The sequence below is a fragment of the Ctenocephalides felis genome, unplaced genomic scaffold (genome assembly GCF_003426905.1).
Source record: "Ctenocephalides felis isolate EL2017-DRISC unplaced genomic scaffold, ASM342690v1 CF-g0.4_SCAFFOLD_03573, whole genome shotgun sequence".
Lineage (NCBI taxonomy): Eukaryota > Metazoa > Arthropoda > Insecta > Siphonaptera > Pulicidae > Ctenocephalides > Ctenocephalides felis.
The window spans coordinates 19,056,838-19,082,163 of record NW_020539727.1 but is presented as its reverse complement, the minus strand read 5'-3'; the positions used below and the strand labels follow the sequence as shown (position 1 = coordinate 19,082,163).

At 29.6% G+C, this 25,326-nt stretch overlaps 1 protein-coding gene across 1 annotated transcript; it reads right to left on the bottom strand.

Annotated features, from left to right (window-relative positions):
• Positions 1–1,961: 1,961 nt before the first annotated feature.
• LOC113389035 (nuclear factor related to kappa-B-binding protein) lies at positions 1,962–23,607 on the bottom strand. Its single transcript, XM_026626084.1, has 6 exons — positions 22,546–23,607; positions 17,891–18,055; positions 12,886–15,672; positions 7,856–8,126; positions 4,181–5,227; positions 1,962–2,234 (listed from the first exon to the last, which is right to left on the bottom strand). Exons 1-6 carry the CDS (start codon positions 23,260–23,262, stop codon positions 2,149–2,151), a joined length of 5,073 nt encoding a protein of 1,690 aa, XP_026481869.1. The 5' UTR covers positions 23,263–23,607; the 3' UTR covers positions 1,962–2,148.
• Positions 23,608–25,326: the final 1,719 nt, after the last annotated feature.

Genomic DNA, 25,326 nt, shown 5'->3' with positions numbered 1-25,326 from the left:
AGCTTGTAGATTAGATGATGAAGTTTATTTAAGTTTACATAAAAAGTGAATAATCAAACGGTGTTAAAATGAAGGATCTGATCTCATATTTCTAAAAGAAGTGCAAAGTTAAAATTAATTATCTCAAGTATATAAATGAGCTTTAAAATTTTAGCTAGAATTAAAATTAAAATTCAAATTATTTTCGACCAAAAATTATTTTTTTTTGGAAATTAAAAAGAATTTTTTTGCTTTTCCCGAAAATAATTGTTCCATCAATGCAAACGAATAGTTCTTTGAATCATTCAAATCTGTTGCTTCGTTCTCTCAAAAACTGCCATTTTTTGCACATTTAGCTTCGTATCTTCGAAATGGCGGGACCTGTCTTTGCCAAAAACTAATCACCTTTTCTTCCAATGATTACAAATTGAATGTTCTTTAGATCATTCAAATCGGATGCTTCGTTTTCTCAAAAATCTAATTTCTATTTTCTGCACTCTTTGCTCCGTATCTCCAAAACGGCTCGACCTGCCTTTGCCAAAAACTAATCAGCACATCTCCATATCAATAGGAATCAAATATTTTTTTAATCATTCAAATCGGTTGATTCGGGTTCTCGAAATCACCGCACATACATACACATACACATACATCCATTTGTTCTAAGGTATACCACAATGTTCAGAAACCTTTGAAACGTAAAGATATATAACAATTTTTCTTTTCGATTTTTGTGCGATTACAATAACTTACCCTACAAAAAGTTAACCAGATTTACACTCATTTTATAAGATTTAGACTCATTGGAGTAGATTTGCAATAATTTCCAAATATTCACTCACTCTCTTAGATTTACACTTATTATAGTAGTGCCTAAGCAAAAAAATTGGTTGAGGATCTTCTGGAGGAATAAAGTTTTCCTAAAAAATATTGCATAAAATTTAAAAAAATATTTATTTATCATAATTATCTGCCCTGTCACAAAAGGAATTCAAGTTATGATTTCTGGCACATCTCAGCTGCTTTTCGGCAATAATAATGTAGACATTTCATTTTTCTTATTCATAATCATAAATAGGTTCATAAGTAAATTGAAATTTTTGGCACATGATAGTTTTCAGTAGTTTTCAATGCAAACAATGACATGTCGTTTTTTGCAATTTATTCTAATTATTTCTACAATATTGCACATACATCCCAGTACTTTATAAACGCATACATTCTAGAATATTTCCTTAACAAACTTCAAAAAGATTTATCAAAATCCGAATAATCGTTCAGTGAGTGTTTGTAATTTAATATGAACTTTATATAATAGCAATAAAGCTCAAATTGATTCAACGTTTTAGTTAGAAAACGTTTGTATGAGAAAAAGAAAAGGAATGTTTTTAGGGTTTTCCCGGCAATTATTCGATTTTAAAAAAAGAATTGGCCAAATTGGTCCAGGCGTTGTTGAGTTATGCGCTTACCTTTGCTCAGCAAACTGTCTTATTATTTATAATTGATGATGACTATCAGAAAATTAGTATTGATGCTAAAAGAAATGGCTTTACTGATGAGCTAACTAAAAAATGAATCTACTAATAAGTAAATAGTAAAACAGCTTTCAGCAGTCTCGACTTATTGTAGATAAAATACTCCTGGAACACAAAGATCATAATTATTAATATACATGAATCAATTGGAAAGGTAATTCCAAGGAATAAGAATATAACATCAAATTATTAATAAAAAAATTTATTCATAACCACTTTAATATAAAATTTTATTCACCACATTTTAATTGTATCAAACAACAAGATTGACCTCATTATGAACTAATTAAAATCGTAAAATACATGTACATCAATAAATAATTATTAATTTTGTTTATATAAATAAAAACTAAAAGAAAATTAAGCGTTAAAACAACCTCTCTCAAAATAATTTTACAATTAAAACGCGCGATTGTTAAAATCAACGATTATATTTACATCCTCTTATTTGTTTAAAGTTTTTGTTATTTACACAATTTTATACATTATTTATAAATTAGGTAAATATATATTTATAATGTCTCTAACCTTTTTTACTTATTATTGTTTTTCTTATTATCTCTTACGTATAGGTGTAATTTTTAGTCAATTTAGCCTAGTTAGTTTCTTTTTATTTACAATTGTAGAGAGAATTCTAATCGCCTCCGGGAGGAGGCGGTCTTGGAGGCGTCGGAGGCGCTATTAGTCGGGCGAACACTTGCTGGCGACCACCAAGGGCCCCTGGAAAGGGTAAAAGATAATTAGTCACTTTTTAAAATAAGCTATGAGATTAGTCCGCCCCTGAAATTATTAACTTCCCGTAGGGCAAGTTACAGTAATCGCAAAAAAACCCGAAAATGAAAATTTTTATATATCTTTACGTTTCAAAAGCTTCTAAACATTTTGGCATACCTTAGAAAAAATGGATTCATGTGTGTGTGTATGTGTGAGTGTGTGTGTGTGTGTGCGGATACAAATTTTCGTCGACGATTTCGGAAACACGGATGAAGCGATTTGAATAATTCAAAAAAAACATTCGATTCGTATTGATAAGGAGACGTGCTGATTAGTTTTTGGCAAAGGCAGGTCTAGCCGTTCCGAAGATACGGGGCAAAAAGTGACAAAAACGGTAACTCAGTTTTTAAGAGAACGATGGAGCGTCCGATTTGAATAATTCAAAAAACATTTTATTTGTATTGACTAAATAAAGAACTGTTTAAATTTTTGGAAAGGAAGGTGCAACGTCTTTGGAGATATGGAGGAAAAAGTAAAAAAATGAGCCATTTGGCGGTGAAAAATGATCATTAGACATATGCACATCAAATTATAAGATATTTTATAGAGATTTTAACAATAATTATAAATTTTGTTTACATTCCTATGGGTTCCTTATCAATGTTTATCCGTTAGACGGCGACGCGGCGCTTACGCGCTTCGATATTTCGTCTCTATGCAGTTAAAGCAGTACGATTGCTTTGAAAAAAGTTGAGAATTTCCAAAACATTTCAAATTAAATTTTTCTTCAAGAAGTCTTTTTTTTAAAAAAAAGTAAATTTTTGGCAAAAATTTATAGTTTCTCAAAAATCTAATTAAAATGTTGATCTAAGAAGGTTTGTTGAATCTGTTTTAATTTTTTTAAATTCACAATGTGTTAATAAGAGAAGTTCTTCTTATATTATATATATGTATGTAAGACTGATTTTTTTAATACTTGAACAATTTTTTAACACTTGATATTCTCATTTCTTCTTTTTCAGAATTCGAAATATTTCGATTACTCGATTTTATTTTTTAAAATTCTATATATATATACATATTTTTTTCTTTTTAGAACAAAATATTGATGTTTTAATTGTCAAATTTTATATAAAATAATTTTAAACTGGGTTGGTACATATAATTTTAGTTCTGTTTTATTTTATTTTATTACTCTTTTTATATTTCAGCTGAATGAGGAGCTAGAATAATAGCTCAAAACGTATTCAAGAAGATTTTATATTTTTTTCTGTTTTTATTTTTTCGACTTGTGGCTGAAAAACCTTATCATATATATATATATATATATATATATATATATATATATATATTAATTTAGAAATTTGAACAAACAACACTCTTTTTTGCACTAATTTATTAAATAATAATTTCACAAACGTTTCGAGACTAGGTTTGTCTCATCATCAGTGTGTTATAATTTAAAATCTAAAATATGGAAACCTAAATTAGGATTATGTGTTATCCGTTCAATATAATTAGTATATTATTTACATTAACACACTGATGATGAGACAAACCTAGTCTCAAAACGTTTGTAAAATTATTATTTAATAAATTAGAGCAAAAAAGAGTGTTGTTTATTCATATTTCCAAATTAATATATATATATATACATATATATATATATATATATATATATATTGTGATAAGGTTTTTCAGCCACAAGTCGAAAAAATAAAAACATATTTCCAAATTAATATATATATATATATATATATATATAATAGGTTGTCAAATATCTCCCTTCCGCCTTTTTGTATTATAAACCAATAGCAAAAAAGCGGAAGGGAGATATTTGACAACCTAATATATATATATATATATATATATATATATATATATATGTATATATATATATTTACATATATATATATTTATTTATTTATTTATTTATTATATTCAATTATTACCTTTCCCCTGCTGTGCAATCGGTATGACCTTCAATCCTTGCAAAGTTTTAATATTAATAGCTCCCCCTTGAAAACCAGGCGGCAACAAAATCTGCTGCGTCAAAAGTTGTCCACTCTGCCCCTGACTCGTCAGAACCACCCTTTGTCCCTGCAGCGCGGACTGCGTCTTATTCTGCAACCCCTGAACCTTAATCGTCTGCCCTAACATAACCTGCTGCTGCTGATTCAGGGAAGGTTGATTTTGCACTTTCAATGTCTGTCCACTACTTAGCATCACTGTTTGAGGTTGGGTAATGATATTACCACTGCCCGGTTGGGTAATGATATTACCGCTGCCCGGTTGGGTAATAATGTTACCAGTGCCCGGTTGGGTTTGTGGACTTTGCACCTTTATAACCTGTCCTCCTAGAATGACAGTTTGCGTGTTGGTCGTCTGGTTTGTGTTGATGATGTTTAAGTTGCCCTGGGTGATCATGTTGCTTGGAGGACAGACTTTTAGAGTCTGTCCGCTTATAACTAAGTTGCTGTTGGATTCGCTTTGAGCTGCAGTTTGTAGTATCACATTTTGACCTTGCAGTTGACTTCCTTTGCTGGCCAAGATCACCGGTTTACCACCTATGTGCGCAATGTTCAAACCAGCAGTATTAACCATCCTAATAGTGTTCCCTGAACCGGACACCTTAACACCTTGTCTTATGATCCCTTGTTTATGGACAGGAGATGTGATGATTTTACCCTGAGCGTTCTGGATACCCAACAACTTAGCATTGACCAGCTGCTGGTTCAATTGTTGCTGTATCAGCTTCTGCCCACTTTGTCGAGGAGGTGTCGTTGTGATGGCTGGTTTTACAAGCCTAGGACTACTCGTGGTGGAATTAAGACTTGATGTATTCGCTACGGATGCTGTGACCATTCTGGCGTTGCTCATTGTAATTAAATTGCCTTGGGACACCATGGCAAACTGCTGGACTTGATTTGACGTGCCACTGGCTAATTGGATTAAATGATTTTGACCTTGTTTGGGAGTCACTCTTAACGTTTGACCACCTGAAAGGGTAATAGAAATAAAACAAAAGTCACATATTGACACATACGCCATGTCTACTTTTGTTGCAAAAATACTTCTAAATTACTATTATTATTTTTTTTACAATTATTAATTTCCCGTAGGGTAGTTAGAGTAATGGTCCGAAAATCGAAAATGAAAATTTTTGCATTTCTCGACGTTTTGAAGGTTTCTGAACATTTTTAAGGGGCATACCTCAGAAACTAAATGGATGTGTATGTGTATGTTTTTGGGCGCATGAATCAACCGATTCGAATGATTTAAAAAACATTCGATTCCCATTGATAAGGAGATGTGCTAATTAGTATTTGGCAAAGACAGGTCCAGCAGTTACGGAGATAAAGAGCAAAGAGTGCAGAAAATACAAATCGAGTTTTTGAGAGAATGGAGTATCCGATTTGAATAATCCAAAAAAATTCAATTTGTAATGATTGGGAAAAAAGGTGATTAGTTTTTGACAAAGACAGGTCCCGTCATTTCGAAGATATAGAGCTAAATGTACAAAAAATGTCAGTTTTTGAGTGAACTAAGAGTCCGATTTGAATGATCTAAAAATCTTTCTGCTTGTATTGACAAAACAATTGCTTTTGAGGATAAAAAAGTATTACATCTTTTTTTATTTTCCATAAAATATTTTTGTAATTTTGGATTGAAGATTCGAAAAATTACCCAGACTAAGCACAGTCTAAGCGCCACTCTGGGGCAAATCTTTACCCAAGTGTGTTTAGACTGTTCATCTACTGGAGCACTTTTTCAATTTTGTGAAAACTATTGAAGAATGTGAAAATGCCGCCAAGCTAAGCACAGTATAAGTGAAAATGTTGCACAGAACGGGAGCACTTTTTCAATTTTGTGAAAACTATTGAAGAATGTGAAAATGCCGCCAAGCTAAGCACAGTATAAGTGAAAATGTTGCACAGAACGGGAGCACTTTTTCAATTTTGTGCAAATTAGGCAACTATTTTTTTTTTGTTGAAATACAATTCGAAATGAAATGACGATTGTTAATGTTCTGTATTTTTCTAGATAAATTGATTCATGATTTACATTTGATTTGCTCAGATAAAATAATGAAAATTACAGTATTTGTAATAATATATTTGAAAACGTTTAAAATTTCTCGAACATATTTCATTACGGTACGGGAAGTTCCAACAATTTGCCATAAGGCACGATGCCATACACCACTAGTTATTTTTATGATTGTTATTGTTAAAATACTTATTAATTAGTTAACTAAAAACTTATAATTTAAAAACACTTAAAAATTGTGAAACAAAATATTTCTTTCATCAAAATACCTAAAAATTTGTAAAAGAAAATACTTATATTGTAAAAATACTCAATAATAATAATAATAATAATATAAGACACTTAAATTTGTTAAAATATCATAAAATAACCTAAAATTTGTTAAATGAAATAATTATATTGTCAAAAGTATCGTACAGCTTATTAAAATACTTATTAAATTTTTGAAAAATATTTGCAACAAACAAACTAGTTATATTTAAAAATAAGCAATACTAGTGGTGTATGGCATCGTGTCTTAAGGCAAATTGCTGGAACTTCCCGTACCGTAATGAAATGTTCGAGAAATTTTAAACGTTTTCAAATATATTATTACAAATACTGTAACTTTCATTATTTTTGCTATCTTGTTATATCTGTGCAAATCAAATTGAAATCATAAATCAATCAATTTATCTCCAGAACATTAACAATCGTCATTTCATTTCGAATTCAATTTCAAAAAAAAATAGTTGCCTAATTTACACAAAATTGAAAAAGTGCTCCCGTATAGTCACAGTCTAAACGCATTTGCAAACAATTTTGTGCGACATTTTTACTTATACTGTGCTTAGCTTGGCGGCATTTTTACATTTTTTAATAGTTTTCACAAAATTGGAAAAGTGCCCCAGTACAAAAACAGTCTAAACGCACTTGGGTAAACATTTGTACCAGGATGCGCTTAGACTGTGCTTAGCCTGGGTAATTTCTTGAATTTTTAATCCAAAATTACAAAAATATTTTTTGAAAAAAAAAATTAGAAACAATTTTTTTTTTCTAAAAGCAATTGTTTTGTTGAAACAAGCAGAAAGTTCTTTGAATCAATTAAATCTGACGCTTATAATTAGTTCTCTCAAAACTTGCCATTTTTTTTAACATTTAGCTCTGTATCTCCGAAACCGCCGGGTCTACATTTGCCAAAAGCTAATAACCACTTTTCCCCGTCATTACGAACTGAATGTTTTTGAGATCATTCAAATCGGATACTCCGCTCTCTCAAAAACTCGATTGGTATTTTCTGCACTCTTTGCTCCGTATCTCCGTAACGGCTGGATCTGCCTTTGCCAAAAACTAATCAGTACTTCTCCCTATCAATAAGAATCGAATGTTTTTTAAACCATTCAAATCGGTTGATCCGTGCGCTCGAAAACGTGGACGAAAAAATGCGGACATACAAAACACACACACATACCAAAATGTTCAGAAACTTTCAAAACGTCGAGAAATGCAAACACTTTCAATTTCGATTTTCGGCCCTTTACTATAACTACCCTACGGGAAGTCAATAAATAAATAAATAAATAAATAAATATCTTTACCTTGTTGTATGATATTAGACTGTTTCCCTAATAATCCTTCCACGGTAATAACTTGTCCAGAAGCATTCGTCAACAATTTCGTCATGATGGGTTGTTGGATATTTTGCGATTTTGGAGAACCCCTTTGCAAATTTCCGCTCACCACCGAAACATTAGGCACATTTTTGGTCACAACAGCTGCTCCACTTGCATTTGCTTGCTGCAGCTGTTTCTGGAGCTGCTGCATCGCCTGCTGCTTCATCAGGACTTGGTACTGCCCGGTTTGCTGATTCTAGATAATAGAAATATATAGAAATATATAAATAGAGCACAAGATTCTACCCGTTCCATGCATTTTTCTCCTAATCACCCTCTGTTTTATAAAAAATAATGGTAACCTGTTTAATTTAAGCCCAAATCCCGAATGTATTTATTATGACACAAGACATAAACTTGTAAAAGGTCCCACATTGAAATTTGCCTCTACATTTAATACCTTAGATGGTCTGGGCATAATGCTTTACAATAAGCTGCCACTAGGTATTAGAGAAGTTGGAGTTAGGAAATTTTATAAACTACTCAACACATTTTTTAAAGAGCAAGTGTTTTACTCTATTGATGAGTATTTGAGTTATAACTTTCAGTAAATTATTCTGTAAAACTTGTAATAATATTTTGAGTGAACATTTTTAAATTATATTTCATTTAATATAGTATGTATTATTATCTATTAATTTAAGTTATCTATCATATAATATAATATCTATAATTGTACAATTGTGTTGTATAAATATAAATATAAATATAAATATAAAAAGGTCAAACTTTAACTACACCAAAATCTATGTCAAACGATTCAGAATAACTTGAAACTTCAAGAAAACTAAATAAGGGATCATCCATTAATCACGTGATCAATGTTTTAAAGATTTTCGGACCCCTCATTTTACATCCCACCCCCACCAAACATTACGTTATTAGTTAATATTTTTAGTTACGTGAAAAAGTTGCAAAATTTTTGTTTTTTTTTTTGAAAAATTAAATTTTTGTTGTAGCTGTCAAAATTTTTAATTAGGCGTGCATGGCATCGTGCATTAAGGCAAATTGCTGAAACTTGCCGTACCGTAATTATAAATTTTCTAAAGCTCAGTATAGAAAACTTAGAACTTTTCTAAGAATTTTGAACTTTTTTTTTAATTTTTGAAAATTTTGAGCCCATTTAGAAAATTGGAATAATAAAAAAATGCCTTTGATATTTTTTCAAACTTAGAAATTTTTGTAAACTTGAAACTTTTGTGAAAACTAACATTATATTATATTTTTGTGACAGTTTTGAAAGTTTTTCATGCCTTCTGATGTTTTTGAAGAATTTTTTTATCATTTGAAAAATTTGTTATATTGAAACAAACGCCTTTTTAAAAAATACTGGTATTTTTAACTTTTTGTAAACTTGGAATTCATGTGAAAACTAACATTTTTTATATTTTTTTTATTTTTAGTGCCAATTTATATCGGTTGATTCGAACTACCAAATTTCGACCGTAAAATGACATTTTTCCCAAATTTGTTTCTGGATTTTGCGAAAACTTTATCAAATCTTCATTACGTAAATGCAAGCGGAATGTTTTTTGAATCATTCAAATATTTGATTTCAATTTTTACCCGCTTTGCTCCGTATTTCCTAAACGACTGTACCCGCCTTTGCCAAAAACTAATCCGCACATCTCCCTATCAATAGAAATCGAATGTTTTTTGAATCATTTAAATCGGTTAATCCGTTCTCTCGAAATCGTCGACGCAAAATTGTATCCGCACATACATACATACCAAATTCTAAAAGACTTGATATTCGGTAAGAAAAATAGCAAATAAAATCAATTAGGACAAAAAAATTATAGCATTCTAGATCCTCCCACAAGAGAGTATTATTACCCAAGCATTATTAAACCCGACATACCCTGACAATAGACCTAGTCTGTGATGCCTAAATGCATTTTCTTCGCTATACAAAAACTTTTATACATAGGCCATATATAATCAGGAAATAGTGTATAAATCGATATATAAATGTATATATCCATTTTTCTAATATACTGACCCATATATAAATGCCTAGTAGTGTATAAATCAATATATAAATGTATATATCCATTTTCCTAATATACTGACCCCATATATAAATGCCTTGTAGTGTATAAATCGATATATAAATGTATATATTCATTTTTCTAATACACTGACCCCATATATAAATGCCTTGTAGTGTATAAATCAATATATAAATGTATATATCAATTTTCCTAATATACTGACCCCATATATAAATAACAAATCGTGCATAAATCAATATATAAATCTATATATCCAATTTCCTAATATATGAAGCCTAAATATAAAAGCCTAGTAGTGTATAAATCAATATATAAATGTATATATTCATTTTTCTAATATACTGACCCCATATATAAATGCCTAGTAGTGTATAAATCAATATATAAATGTATATATCAATTTTCCTAATATACTGACCCCATATATAAATAACAAATCGTGCATAAATCAATATATAAATCTATATATCCAATTTCCTAATATATGAAGCCTAAATATAAAAGCCTAGTAGTGTATAAATCAATATATAAATGTATATATCCATTTTTCTAATATACTGACCCCATATATAAATGCCTAGTAGTGTATAAATCAATATACAAATGTATATATCCATTTTACTAATATATTAAGCCTAAATATAAATGCCTAGTAGTGTATAAATTAATATATAAATGTATATAAACCATTTTTCTAATATACTGACCTCATATATAAATGCCAAACCGTGTATAAATCAATTTATAAATGTATATATCCATTTTTCTAATATCCTGACCCCATATATAAATGCCTAGTAGTGTATAAATCGATAAATAAATGTATATATCCATTTTTCTAACATACTGACCCCATATGTAAATGCCTAGTAGTGTATAAATCAATATATATATATAAATGTATATATCCATTTTTCTAATATACTGACACCTTATATAAATGCCAAAACGTGTATCAATCAATATATAAATGTATATATCCATTTTCCTAATATACTGAGACCCTATATATAAATGCCTAGTAGTGTATAAATCAATATATAAATGTATATATCCATTTTTCCAATATACTGACCCCATATAAAAATGCCTGGTAGTGTATAAATCAATATATAAATGTATATATCCATTTTTCTAATATACTGACCCCATATATAAATGCCTAGTAGTGTATAAATCAATATATAAATGTATATATCTATTTTTCTAATATACTAACCCCGTATATAAATGCCTAGTAGTGTTTAAATCGATATACAAATGTATATATCCATTTCTCTAATATACTGATCCCATATATAACATGTATAAATCAATATATAAATGTATATATCTATTTTTCTAATATACTAACCCCGTATATAAATGCCAAATCGTGTATAAATCAATATATACATGTATATATCCATTTTTTTCTAATATATTGACCCCATATATAAATGCCAAAACGTGTATAAATCAATATATAAATGTATATATCTATTTTTCTAATATACTGACCTCATATATAAAAAATCAGGTAGAAAATAAATACAAATGATATGTTACTATACCCCTCCGTTCCCATTCAAATTCATAATTAAAAATTTTACGATTTTTATTCCTAATTAAAAATACATGTAATGTTTACATGTTTAATACATTATTATTATTATTATTATTATCTTATTATTTCTATTATTGTTATTTTGTTATATTTTATTGTTTTTCTAGTATTATTTTATTATTATGAAAATTTATTTATATTATTTATTAATTTTATTTTCATTATTATTATTTGCTTTTATTTTATATTAAATCATCATACTACGGATATTATTTTCATGTAAATTCTATCCTTTGCACTCTTATTTATTTAAATGTATGTTATTATTTATCAATATTGTTAGATGTTAAATTATTTAACAGTTGTAATAAACATTGTGATTAAAAAAAAAAAAACATGTAATGTTTGTTGGGGGTGGAGGAGGGTTAATTTTGAATATCACCAAGAAATCACCAAGGGCGAGAGAAGTCAAAAAATATTTAAAAATTTGTTCACGTGATTAATGGATGCTCCCTAACTTGATAGTTCTGCGAAAACAAACTTCTACTTTGTAAATCAATACATTTATAAACGAGTTTTATAAATCTACTAGCAAACCCGACAAACTCCGTTTCGCCACCAGATGATTTCGTGAGAAAGATGAAGAAATTTTTTGTTTGTTTTATATTTGAAAAGGCAAACATTGATTTTATTATACAACAGTAATGAATTTATTTCGATTACAAAAATGAAGTGTTTTTTAGTTGAACTTCTCTACGTAAATGAAAGTGAATCCGCCAATTATCCGTGTCATTGAAGTGCTCTTTGGTAAACCACATTTTTTGTTTTTTGGTCTGACGTTGTTAACACAAATAAAGCAGATGGTTTTCCAACTCGTGAACAGGCAACGTATAACTGCCCATGTGAAAAACAATGATTTTCTAAATAATCTATTTGAAATTTATCCCGCAAACACTAAGCGATTGGCCTTGAGACTTGTTATTGCGAACGCTTGGAAATTGCAATCGTTTGAAGTCAAACGAAAGACCAGTCGGAATCATTGGCATGTCACCAAATCGCCAGCAATATTTGATTGAATGGTGAAATTCAGTGCGTGTACATCATTATTCTTTGCGGCAAGAATTGCTCGTTGACTTAATTGCAAGCATAATTCTGATAATTCTCATTAATGTCATTACTCAAATTTTTAATTACGGTGCGTGAAGTTCCAGCAGCTTGCATTAAGGCACGATGCAATGCACCACTAATTTTCTTAGCTATAAATCTTACGGAGCCCGAGATCTTTCCAACAAATGCCAAAGAAAATTGTCAAAATCGGTTCGTGCGTTCTGGAGTTATTTCGTCAGGAAGGAAAACCCGACTTATTTATATATATATAAAAGATATCTATTTACCTTTATCTGCTGTTGCTTCAACGACTGTATAATCTGCTGCTGCTGCACAGGCGTCAAAGTGCTGATTTTCTGCTGCCCAGGCACCCCCTGCAAAATCTGCGGAGCATACGTGATATTCTGCCCAGCCTCTGTACCACCGCTCTGCTGCTGCTTCTGCTGATTATTCGCCAAAGTCTGCAGCAGCTGCTGCTGGGTAACCAGCTGATGCTGCGAAGAAGCCTGCTGGGTCATCTGTTTCGCCAAAACCCCAGTCGAAGTCTGCTGCTGCTGGGATTTCTGGGCATGCAAAATATTCTGCAACAAATGCTGTTTCTGCTGCTGCGAGATAATATTCTGCAGCAGCTGTTGTTTTTGAGAATTAGTCAAAGTTGCCGTCATCACCGGTTTGGTTTGGGATATTTGGGTTTGTGTCAGTTTGGGCCTGATGGACCCTGTTGGGGCAGTGGAAGACTGTAGTTGGGTGATTGTTGGTACGTTGGATTTAGGAACCAAATTGGCTTTGTTGAGTAGAATGTGATCACTTGATAGGTTTACGTTTTGTTTAGTGTTTAAATTGACAAGTACTTGCTGGTTTTGATTGACGATGTTAGGGTTTATCAAGGATTTTCCAGGTGTAACTTTTACCAAGCTTTTACCGGCTTTCGGACTTTGCATCGGCGACGTGATGATATTTTTCAAAGCTACTTTGGTGCCCATGGGTGAACTCGTACGTTTTTGTACCGTGATATTTTTGGTGCCTTGTGCAATACTAATAGCAACATTGACAGTATCAGTATTTTCTGTAGTCGTCGTGGTTTCAATACTCATACTAGAAATATCGTTCACCTTCGGTGAACTTTTAATAGTCGGCGAGTTAGATCTATTACTAGGATTAAGTATGGATGTGTATGTTTTATTTTGTGATATTTGTATGGGTATCGTTTGTTTACCATCGGACGTCTCAACTTGCACATTCTGCACCGAGATTTGATTGCGGTGGATCAAGGGTTTGCATACTTTCACCGGTTTTTCCAAAATAGGTTTGATGATTTTAGTTTTATCAACAACGGCAGGACGTATGGAATTTTGTACGTTAAGATCGACACTTATATCAGACTCCGATTTGCTTTCGATGTTGCTCTCGTTTTGTGATGGAGATTCAGTGATTTTATTGTTATTCTTTGGCTTAACAGCTTTAGGTTTTGTTGGTTTGCGGTTAAGTGTCTTCTTATGTTTACCCATGCTTTGTATTTGTTGGTGCACCCGCTCAAACTCGCTTTCGGTGCGGTTTCTGTGTAAATAAATCCAGATTTTACGTTTTGGGTCGTACTTGACACAAGGGTCGTACTCGGCATGCATTCTGTCCAAAGCACCGGAGACTACGGATTGTAACACATTATCAGCAGCTTCTGTGGATATATACTGGGAACATCGGAGCATTTCGCAAATTTCTGCACGAGTGCCTTCGCCATTGGGTAATCTTGCTGTGGCATCACGTACTAGTGTTAAAATTGTGACGAAATTGGGTCTATCTGCATTGAGCATGGAGTGTCCACGAGCTTTAGCAATTCCTGGACTCTGGTGGTAAATACCTTTGATTGGTGCAACTACAGATTCGTAACCGTGCATCCGGTAGGTAAAGGCTTTATGTGGGTTCTCGTAACGCAAACGTTCTTGTCTTTGGAACTCTGCCATCTCTTCAGGAGTACTTTTCCGGACTTTCCAGGTTGTCGGACACTTAGGCGGAGGTGGTGTTTGGGGTCTCTCATTAACCGCAGCGTCAGCATCGTTGGTTTGATTATTTTGCGGCGGCGGCACCATGCTGTTCCGATGGTCCAACCAGTATTGGCACAAAGGCGCTAACAAATTATCACTATCCCTACCAGCTCCTATCCACTGGTACATTTGCAAGTTCGTTTTGTACTCTAAATACGGCACAAAGTCGTCAGGTTGATCAGCGAATTCACCAGTCAAAAATTGTACAACGGACGTCAAGACGGTACTCCAATTATCAAGAAGGCTGTACCAATCGTTCAAGGGACTTATAGGGTTTTCTTGCCACATGATTAAATGTTTTTCTAAATCCGATAAAGATATTCTGTGATCCGCCGTGGAGCATATGATGTCTCGTATTAGGGACAAGAAACAAACATGCGTTTCTTGCATAAGTTCCGGTGTTTTTTCGGTGATCTCGCTTAAAATATCTATATTGGAGTCGTCCAAATCTACCGGTAAATGCATCATGTCGATACCCTCCAAGTCTGATAAGGTAGCTGCAGTACCTCGGATCGAAAAAGGACTTTCGTTTAAATTTATAGGCTCCGCCGCAATCGGGGACATAAACTGATCTATACTATGAGAAATCGTGATGTTCTCACCTTCAGGCGGTGATATACTACTACTACTAACAGTCGGCACTGGGTTAATTTGTTTAAGTTTACTATTTCTACTATTCAATGTTCTTTTCACTGGGGTTTTCATTGGTTTCTTATTAACTACGGGAGATTCAACGGGATCCAAAACGGAATCGTTTTCACTTTCCGAATTTGTACTGTAACTTTGATGGAACGAACCGCGGTTTTGAGTCTGTGACACCGGCGCACTTCGAATTTCGTGTGGTTCGTGTATATTTTTAGACAATTGACTGTTTTTCAATTCTGCTTTGAGGGCTTTTATGGATTTTTTGAGTTTCAAATCGTGACTGTGGGGATTGAAGGCTTGTATGGGCCTTCGGTGGCCACCTGCCGCTTTCGTTCGAGCACTTACATCGTATAGGGTGATACCGGTGACGTCTAGTTCTGGGTGATCCTGGAAGAAAAAGCAAGCTTACTTATTGTTTTAATTCCACTCAAATTTTATTAATTTTATTTTTATTATTATTTGCTTTTATTTTATACTAGATGACCCGACAGACGTTGTCCTGTACCCATGACTACAATTTTTTAATATAATGCTAATATTTACCGTTTACCAAAAAATATTAATTATTGTTTTTTAAATTACTCTTCACGCCAAAATGCAAATACATTTATAATATGAGCGATGTTAAATGTAGAACTTGATTTAATTAAAACGATGAGTCTCAATTCCCACACTGTTATATTGGAAATTGAAGTGTTTTAAACGGTATAACATAACCATAACCATAACATAACACTGGTACTTCATGTTGGATTAAATTAATTTAATTTTTTATTATTTAAGATATCCAAAATTGCATCTCAAACTTCTCCTAATCGATATCGTGAGGGCCGAATTGTATGTTTTCATCTCTACTTTCCCATTTGTTGTTATAAAGTGAAAATTTCACGAATTTTAAAAATATTGTAGAAAGATTCGTGAAAGATGCAAAGAAATTATATATTGAAAAAAACTATGTTGAAAATTTAATATCCGAATCTTGCATTGGCGCCCCCTAAGGCGTGCGCTCGTATTTTTCGCATACATCGCATTAAAAATAGGACCGGCCCTGATTAATACTTAATTTCATATTTTAAGTGAATTAATTTGTCATATTTGTTCATATGTGTATAATTCAATCTGCCATACATATACTGTATTTTAAATTATCTTAATTTTTGGCACATATCAGCTGCTTTTAGGCAATAATAATGTAGACATTTCATTTTTCTTATTCATAATCATAAATTTATTATACATATTCTAACATTGTTTAGGTTTATAAGTGAATTGAAATTTTTGGCAGATGATAGTTTTCATTTGTTTTCAATGCCAACAATGACATGTCGTTTTTTGCATTTTTTTCCATTTATTTCTACAATGTTGCACATACATCCCAGTACTTTATAATCGCATACATCCTAGAAAAATTCCTTAACAAACGTCAGAAAGATTTATCAAAATCCGAATAATCGTTTAGGAAAAGTATACAGTGGGTGCTTGTGATTTAATATGAACTTTATATAATAGCAATGAAGTTCAAATTGATTCGTTTTGTTTAAATTGATGTTTTAGTTCAAAAACGTTTGTATGTGAAAAAGAAAAGGGTTGTTTTTAGGGTTTTCCCAGCAATTATTAGATTTTTTCTCGCCGTAAGAACCATTCTTGGACTTCAAGGAACATTTTAAAAAAAGATTTGGCCAAATTGGTCCAGGGTTTGTTGAATTATGCGCTTATCAACATTTTTTTTTTGCTATTCATTTTTATATATAAGACTAGCAAACCCGTTTCGCCACCAGATGGTTTCGTGAGAAAGATGAAGAAATTTTTTGTCTGTTTTATATTTGAAACGGAAAAATTTGATTTCATTACACAACAGTAATGAATTTATTTCGATTACGAAAATGAAGTGTTTTTTAGTTGAACTTCTCTAAGTAAATGAAAGTGAATCCGCAAATTATTCGTTTCATTGAACTGCTCTTTGGTAAACCACATTCTTTGTTTTTTGGTCTGACGTTAACACAAACAAAGCGGATCGCTTTCCAACTCGTGAACAGGCAACGTATAACTGCCCATGTGAAAAACAATGATTTTCTAAATAATCTATTTGAAATTTATTCCGCAAACACTAAGCGATTGGCCTTGAGACTTGTTATTGCGAACGCTTGGAAATTGCAATCGTTTGAAGTCAAACGGAAGACCAGTCGGAATCATTGGTATGTCACCAAATCGCCAGCAATTTTTGATTGAATGGTGAAATTCAGTGCGTGTACATCATTATTCTTTGCGACAAGAATTGCTCGTTGACTTAACCAAGCATAATTCTGATAATTCTCACTAATGTTATTACTCGAATTATTAATTACGGTGCGTGAAGTTCCAGAAATTTGCATTAGGGCACGATGCTATGTACCACTAATTTTCTTAGCCTTAAACCTTGCGGAGCCCGAGACCTTTCCAACGAATGCAAAATTGTCGAAATCGTTTCGTGCGTTCTGGAGTTAAATCGTCAGGAAGAAAAACCCGACTTATTTTTATATATATATGTAGATAAATCATCGTACTACGGATATCATTTTAATGTAAATTCTATCCTTAGTACTTTTATTTATTTAAATTATCTTACATGTTGTTCCATCCTCCTCCTTTTATGTGTGGTTAAAATTAATTTATACGATTCTTCCGTCAGAGGAGCAGATCCTCCTGGTCCAACCAGATGATCGAGAGAACCATCTCGTGTGCACATTGTACTATAAACTCTTTCTTCAGCACCAGGACTTGTTGCACCACCCTAAAAGAATAATAAAAATTTAATAAACCCTCTAACCACAATTCTCTATTTCGAGCTCTTTTTCACTATTCTCTATTTCGAGCTTTATTTTACATTTGAAGAAATTAATTTAAGCAAAGATTATCCAATTCTAACACTGGATCAATTTAATCATTAAATATTATTTTACAAAATAGAATTATAATTTTTAATAAAAGTATTTATAAAATGTAATAAATAATTAATAAATAATTTTGTAAATAATTTGCTATGTAAGTTAGATTTTTTTTATATTAAAAGCAACAACTTTACTTGTAGTAATAATTTATAAACAACAACCATATTTTTGCTTAATTACTCTTTAAAAATAATATAAAACTATTATAATCACTCTACTTACTACATTAATAATTAATGTAGTAAGTTATTATTAATTAATTAACTACATTATAAATTTTAATATGAATAATTATCATGTATAATAAACTTTAATATAATATTATATAATATAAACAATTTATTTACTTTTACATATTCAGTTTCCCTTAAATTTAATTGAATAAAATTGTTATCAAAATGCAAGACATTGTTCTTCTTATTTAAAAATAATGTTTCATATTTTTGGAATTTGACTAATAAATAAATAAAATTGTTATAAATATTCAAGATATTATTATTTTTTATTTATAAAAATAGGTTTCATCTTCTTGGAATTCAAGTTTCATATTTTTGGAATTTAAATAAACTTGTTATAAAAATGTAAAACACTATTTTTGTAATTTAAATAAAATTATAATAAACATTATGCTTGTTATTTATACACTTTTTTGGAATTCAAATTTCATATTTTTGGAATTTAAGTTTCATATTTTTAGAATTGAAGTTTCATATTTTTGAAATTTGAATTTTGTTATAAAAATGCAAGACATTACTTTTATTATTTATAAAATAAGTTTCATATTTTTGGAATTTAAATAAAATTGTTATACAAATGTAAAACATTTTTGTTATTTATAAAAAATAGTTTCATATTTTTGCAATTTAAGTTTAATATTTTTGGAATTTATATAAAATTCTTATAAAAATGTAAGACATTGTTTTTGTTATTTATAATTGTTGGAATTTAAAAAATAGAATTTAAAAAATAAGATATTATTTGTCTTGTTTATAAAAAAAGTTTCATATTTTTAGAATTTCAATTGTCACAAAAATGTAAGACATTGTTTTTCTTATTTATAAAAATAAGTTGAAATTGATATAAAATTATTATTAATATTCAAGACGGCATTTTTGGAATTTAAATAAAATTAAAAATTATTTTTGTTACTTATAAAAATAAGTTTCATAGTTTTGGAATTTATGTTTCATATTTTTAGATTTTAAGTTTCATATTTTTGGAATTTTAATAAGATTATTATTAATGTAATGTAATAAGATTATTATTTATGTAAAGATGTAAGTCACTATTTTTAGAATTTAAATAAAATTAAACATTATATTCGTTATTTATAAAAAAGAGTTTCATATTTTTGCGATTTAAGTTTCATATTGTTAGAATTTAAGTTTCATATTTTTGGAATTTAAATAAAATTCTTATAAAAATGTAAAACATTATGTTTTATATTTATAAAAAAAGTATCAAATAAAATTGTTATAAAAATGTAAGGCATCACTTTTGTTATTCATAAAAAAATGTTTCATATTTTTGAAATTTAAATACAATTGTTATAAAAATGTGAAACACTATTTATAACATTATTTTTGTAATTTATAAAAATAAGTTTCATATTTATGGAATTTAAATAAAATTGTGATAAACATTAATTTTGTTATTTATAAAAATAAGTTTCATAGTTTTGGAATTTATGTTTCATATTTTTAGAATTTAAGCTTCATATTTTTGGAATTTAAATAAAATTGTTATTAAAATGTAAGACACTATTTTCCTCCTTTATTAAAAAATAAGTTTCATATTATTGGAATTTGTGTTTCATATTTTTAGAATTTAAGTTTCATAGTTTTGGAATTCAAGTTTCATATTTTTGGAATTTAAATAAGATTGTTATAAAAATGTGAAACACTATTTTTGGAATTTAGTTAAAATTGTGATAAACATTAATTTTGTTATTTATAAAAATAAGTTTCATAGTTTTGGAATTTATGTTTCATATTTTTAGAATTTAAGCTTCATATTTTTGGAATTTAAATAAAATTGTTATTAAAATGTAAGACACTATTTTCCTCCTTTATTAAAAAATAAGTTTCATATTATTGGAATTTGTGTTTCATATTTTTAGAATTTAAGTTTCATAGTTTTGGAATTCAAGTTTCATATTTTTGGAATTTAAATAAGATTGTTATAAAAATGTGAAACACTATTTTTGGAATTTAGTTAAAATTGTGATAAACATTAATTTTGTTATTTATAAAAATAAGTTTCATAGTTTTGGAATTTAAATAAAATTGTGATAAACATTAATTTTGTTATTTATAAAAATAAGTTTCATAGTTTTGGAATTTAAGTTTCATATTTTTGGAATTTAAATTTCATATTTTTGGAATCCAAGTTTAAAATTTTTGGAATTTTAATAAGATTATCATTAATGTAATGTAATAAGATTATTATTTATGTAAAGATGTAAGGCGCTATTTTTGTAATTTAAATAAAATTAAACATTATATTTATTATTTATAAAAATAAGTTTCATAGTTTTGGAATTCAACTTTCAAATTTTTGGAATTTAAATAAAATTGTTATAAAAAGTGTGGGACACTATTTATAACATTATTTTTGTTATTTATAAAAAAAGTTTCATATTTTTGGAATTTAAATAAATAAGATATTTATGAAAAAGTTTCATTTTTTGTAATTTAAATAAATAAGATATTTATAAAAGTTTCATATTTTTAAAATTTAAATAAAATTAATATAAAAATGCAAGTTTTTTATTTTTTAAAATGAGTTTTGTAATTTTGCAATTTAAATAAAATTCTTTTAATAATGTAAAATGTTTTTTTATTTATAAAAATAAGCTTCATATTTTTGGAATTTAAGTAAATAGGATAATCATAAAAAAGTTTGATCTTTATGGAATTTAAATAAAATGGTAATTAACATTATACTTGTTATTTATAAAAATAAGTTTCATATTTTTGGAATTTAAGTTTCACATTTATTTAAAAACAAAAATATTTTATATTTTCGGAATTTAAGTTTCACATTTTTGGAATTTAAGTTTCATTCTTTTGGAATATAAATGAAAATGTTGGACACTATTTTTGGAATTTAAATAAAAATTTTATAAAATTGTATGACACTACTTTTTAAATTTAAATAAAAATGTAACAAATATTATTTTTGTTATTTATAAAATAAGTTTCACATTTTTGGAATTTAAATAAAATTGTTATACTGATTATTTTTGTTATTTATAAAAAAAGTATCATATTTTTGGAATTTGAATAAATAAGATATCTATGTAAAGTTTAATTTTTTATATTCTAAATAAATAAGATCTTTACAAAAATATTTCATATTTTTAGAATTTAAATAAAATTAATTTAAAAATGCAAGTATTTTATTTATAAAAATAAGTTTCATATTTTTGGGATCCAAGAATCATATTTTTGGAATTTAAATAAAATTATTACAAAAATGTGAGACACTACTTTTAATTTATAAAAAAAGTTTCATATTTTTGAAATTTAAATTATAAAAGAACTTTCACATTTTTGGAATTTTAATAAAATTGTAATAAACATTATTTTTGTTAATAATAAAAAAAGGTTCATATTTTTGGAATTTAAATAAAAATCTTGGACACTATTTTTGGAATTTAAATAAAAAATTTATAAAAATGTAAGACACTACTTTTGGAATTTGAATAAAATTGTAATTAACATTATTTTTGTTATTTATAAATATAAGTTTCATTAAAAAAAAATTATTTAAACATTATTTTTGTTATTTATAAAAATAGGTTTCATATTTTTGGAATTTAAATAAAAATGTAATAAATATTATTTTTGTTTTTTTTAAAAAAAGCTTTATATTTTTGGAATTTCAATAAAAATGTAATAAATATTATTTTTGTTTTTTTTAAAAAAAGCTTTATATTTTTGGAATTTCAATAAAATTGTTATAAAAATGTGAGACACTGCTCTTGGAATTTAAATAAAATGATAAACATTATTTTTGTTATTTTTAAAAATAAATTTCATATTTTTGGAATTTAAGTTTCATATTTTTGAAATATAAATAAAATTTAATTTTAATTTAAAAATGTAATATTTTTCTCATTTAAAAAATAAGTATTATTTGTTTGGAATTCTAATAAAATTGTCAAAAATGTAAAACACCATTATTGGAATTTAATTTATAAAAATGAGTTTCACATTTTAACTCTCGACTAGAATTTAAATAAAATTGTTATAAAAGTGTAAGGAATTTTAAAAATTGTAATTAATAATCAACAATTATCATTTATCATTTACCATTTATCAATTATTACCTGCATTCCACTAAGATGCCTCCTCTGTTTCCTCGACAACTGTGGTGTAGGGCCTTCTGGATAGTTCTCATCATCCGAAATATGTCCAGGCGTGCCCACTTCAGCCACAACATTAGATAATTCCTGAAAATACCTCTTCTTAGCTCTCAAAGCTGTCGGATTAGATGCAGGCTTTGGTGGATTATAAGGTGACCGTTCCACTTTCAGAGGTACACCTGGCGGTGTGTTATAAGCAACTTCTAGTAACTTCTGTCGTTGTAAAATAACTTCTTTTAAAATCTGGCTGCATCTTTGTTTTTCCTCGAAACGTTGTTCTTTCCGCCTTGTCTTTCTGAGGATGTCTCTCATTTTGGCTATGTCGGGTCTGTAGTTGCCTTCGTGCAGGTTTCTCTGGAAGTCGAGGAGAGGTGATGTGAATTTGAAGGTTTCTCGAGCAAAGAGTTTGTTGAGGCTGATTTCTTTTTCTTCTTGGTCGTTGTCAGGAAAGCTGGGTAAGAAGTTGCGGAGGTGTTGCTTTTTGGCTTCTGACAGGCAGTTCCAAGTTGACATTGAGAAGAACTCTTTGAAGATTGCAGGGTTTTCGCACAGGTCTTGCGGGAGTTCTACAGTAGCCCCTAGTATTAAAGCTGGCTCCAAGCGTTCCTCGTCGGGTATTGAGCCCCCTTCGGAACTACTGGAGCTTGTCGTGGAGTTTGTAGAACCCGAATCCGAATCCATTTCGCGAGCTGTCAAATCGACAAGGTTAGAATCACAACAAAAAACTCTTTCATATATCTCGTGCGAGACTTATTAATCGGTCGGCTACATATTTTAAAGCACTCATTGATTTCGGAAACATCACTCGTAATTATTTGACATAAGATGAACGCATAGAAATGTGCTGCGCGTATTATCCCGAAATATACGAATACGAGTCCAACACAGATAAATGTTGTGTTCCATAACTACACCAACACTCAAGAACGGTCGTAGAATCGCGTTCGTAACGGCAGTGGGCTGAGAAACCATTTTGCCGAGTAAATAGCATTTTGAACGACAACCATTTGCATTCGACGAATACGATTTTCTAGTCAAACGTCACGTCCCGTACGAGAACAAATAAACAGTACATTTTTAAATAGTATCCTTTAAAAGCATAAAACGGCATTTATAATATATATACATAAAAAATCTATATAATAATTGTATTTCAGCCTGTAATGTTTGCAATTTGCGGCTTTGATAGCTTTACGCAAACTTCGGGTGAGTTATGTGTCAAGTTCTGACAGTACGGGCAAGATGGCGGTGGCCTTTTCGATCGGCGCGAGATTCGAAAATTGACAAACTCAAATTTAACTTGCGGTGTATGGCATCGTGCTTTAAGGCAAATTGCTGGAACTTCCCGTACCGTAATGAAATATTCGAGAAATTTTAAACATTTTATTACAAATACTGTAACTTTAATTATTTTTGCTATCTTGTTATATCTGAGCAAATCGAATGTAAATCATAAATCAATTTATCTCCAATCGTCATTTCATTTCGAATTCAATTTCAAAAAAATAGTTGCCTAATTTGCACAAAATTGAAAAAGTGCTCCAGTATAGTCACAGTCTAAACGCATTTGCAAATAATTCCGTGCGTCATATTCACTTATACTGTGCTTAGCTTTGCGGCATTTTCACATTTTTCAATAGTTTTCTCACAAAATTGGAAAAGTGCTCCCGAAAATAAACAGTCTAAACGCACTTGGGTAAACATTTGTACCGGAGTGGCGCTTAGACTGTGCTTAGCCTGGGTAATTTTTTGAATTTTTAATCCAAAATTACAAAAATATTTTTTGAAAATAAAAATTATGAACATTTTTTTCCAAAAGCAATTATTTTGTTAAAACAAGCAGAAAGTTCTTTGAATCATTAGTTCTCTCAAAAATTGCCCTTTTTTTAACATCTAGCTTTGTATCTCCGAAACCGCTGCGCCTACCTTTGCCAAAAATTAATAACGACTTTTCCTCGTCATTATGAACTGAATGTTTTCTGGATCATACAAATCGGATGATCCGTTCTCTCAAAACTGCCATTTTTTTAACATCTAGCTCTGTATCTCCGAAACCGCTGGGCCTACCTTTGCCAAAAACTAATAACCACTTTTCTGAGGGGTCATGAATTGTCTTTCGAGGTGGGAACAAAAAAATTGCGTCCGATTTTGATGATTTTTGCAACGTAGGTACCTTATAACTTCAGGAAGATGCTGTTAAAAAATTTCGATCGCACTTCAAATAGTTTTCGAGAAAAACGCATTTTTAATATTTGAATAGTATTGAAAAAAAAAATGTTTTTTTTGCAAATATCTCGGGAACGGTTAGAGCTATCGTAAAAATTTGCACCAGCAGATACATATTTTAAATACGCATATTTCATTAATATACACCATGACCCTATGTTGAATATTTTTCTAGATATAGATAGGCGTTCAACTGTTTCAAACTTGCAAATTTGAAAGAGTTTTTGGGGTATATCTCGCGAACGGTAAGAATTATTTCAAAAATTTTTATACTGGGTTAAAGATCTTTTGATTTAGAATATTTCACCTGGGAAAAACAATATCCTATAATGAATCGTTCAAAAGTTATAAGCGCTTAAAGATTTCATGACTAAAAATGCATGAAAAAAAATGCGGATATACAAAACACACACACACATATCCATTTTTTCTGAGGTATGCCTTAAAAATATTCAGAAACCTTCAAAACGTCGAGAAGTGCAAAAATTTTATGGGAAGTTAAAAAACAATCAATATAAC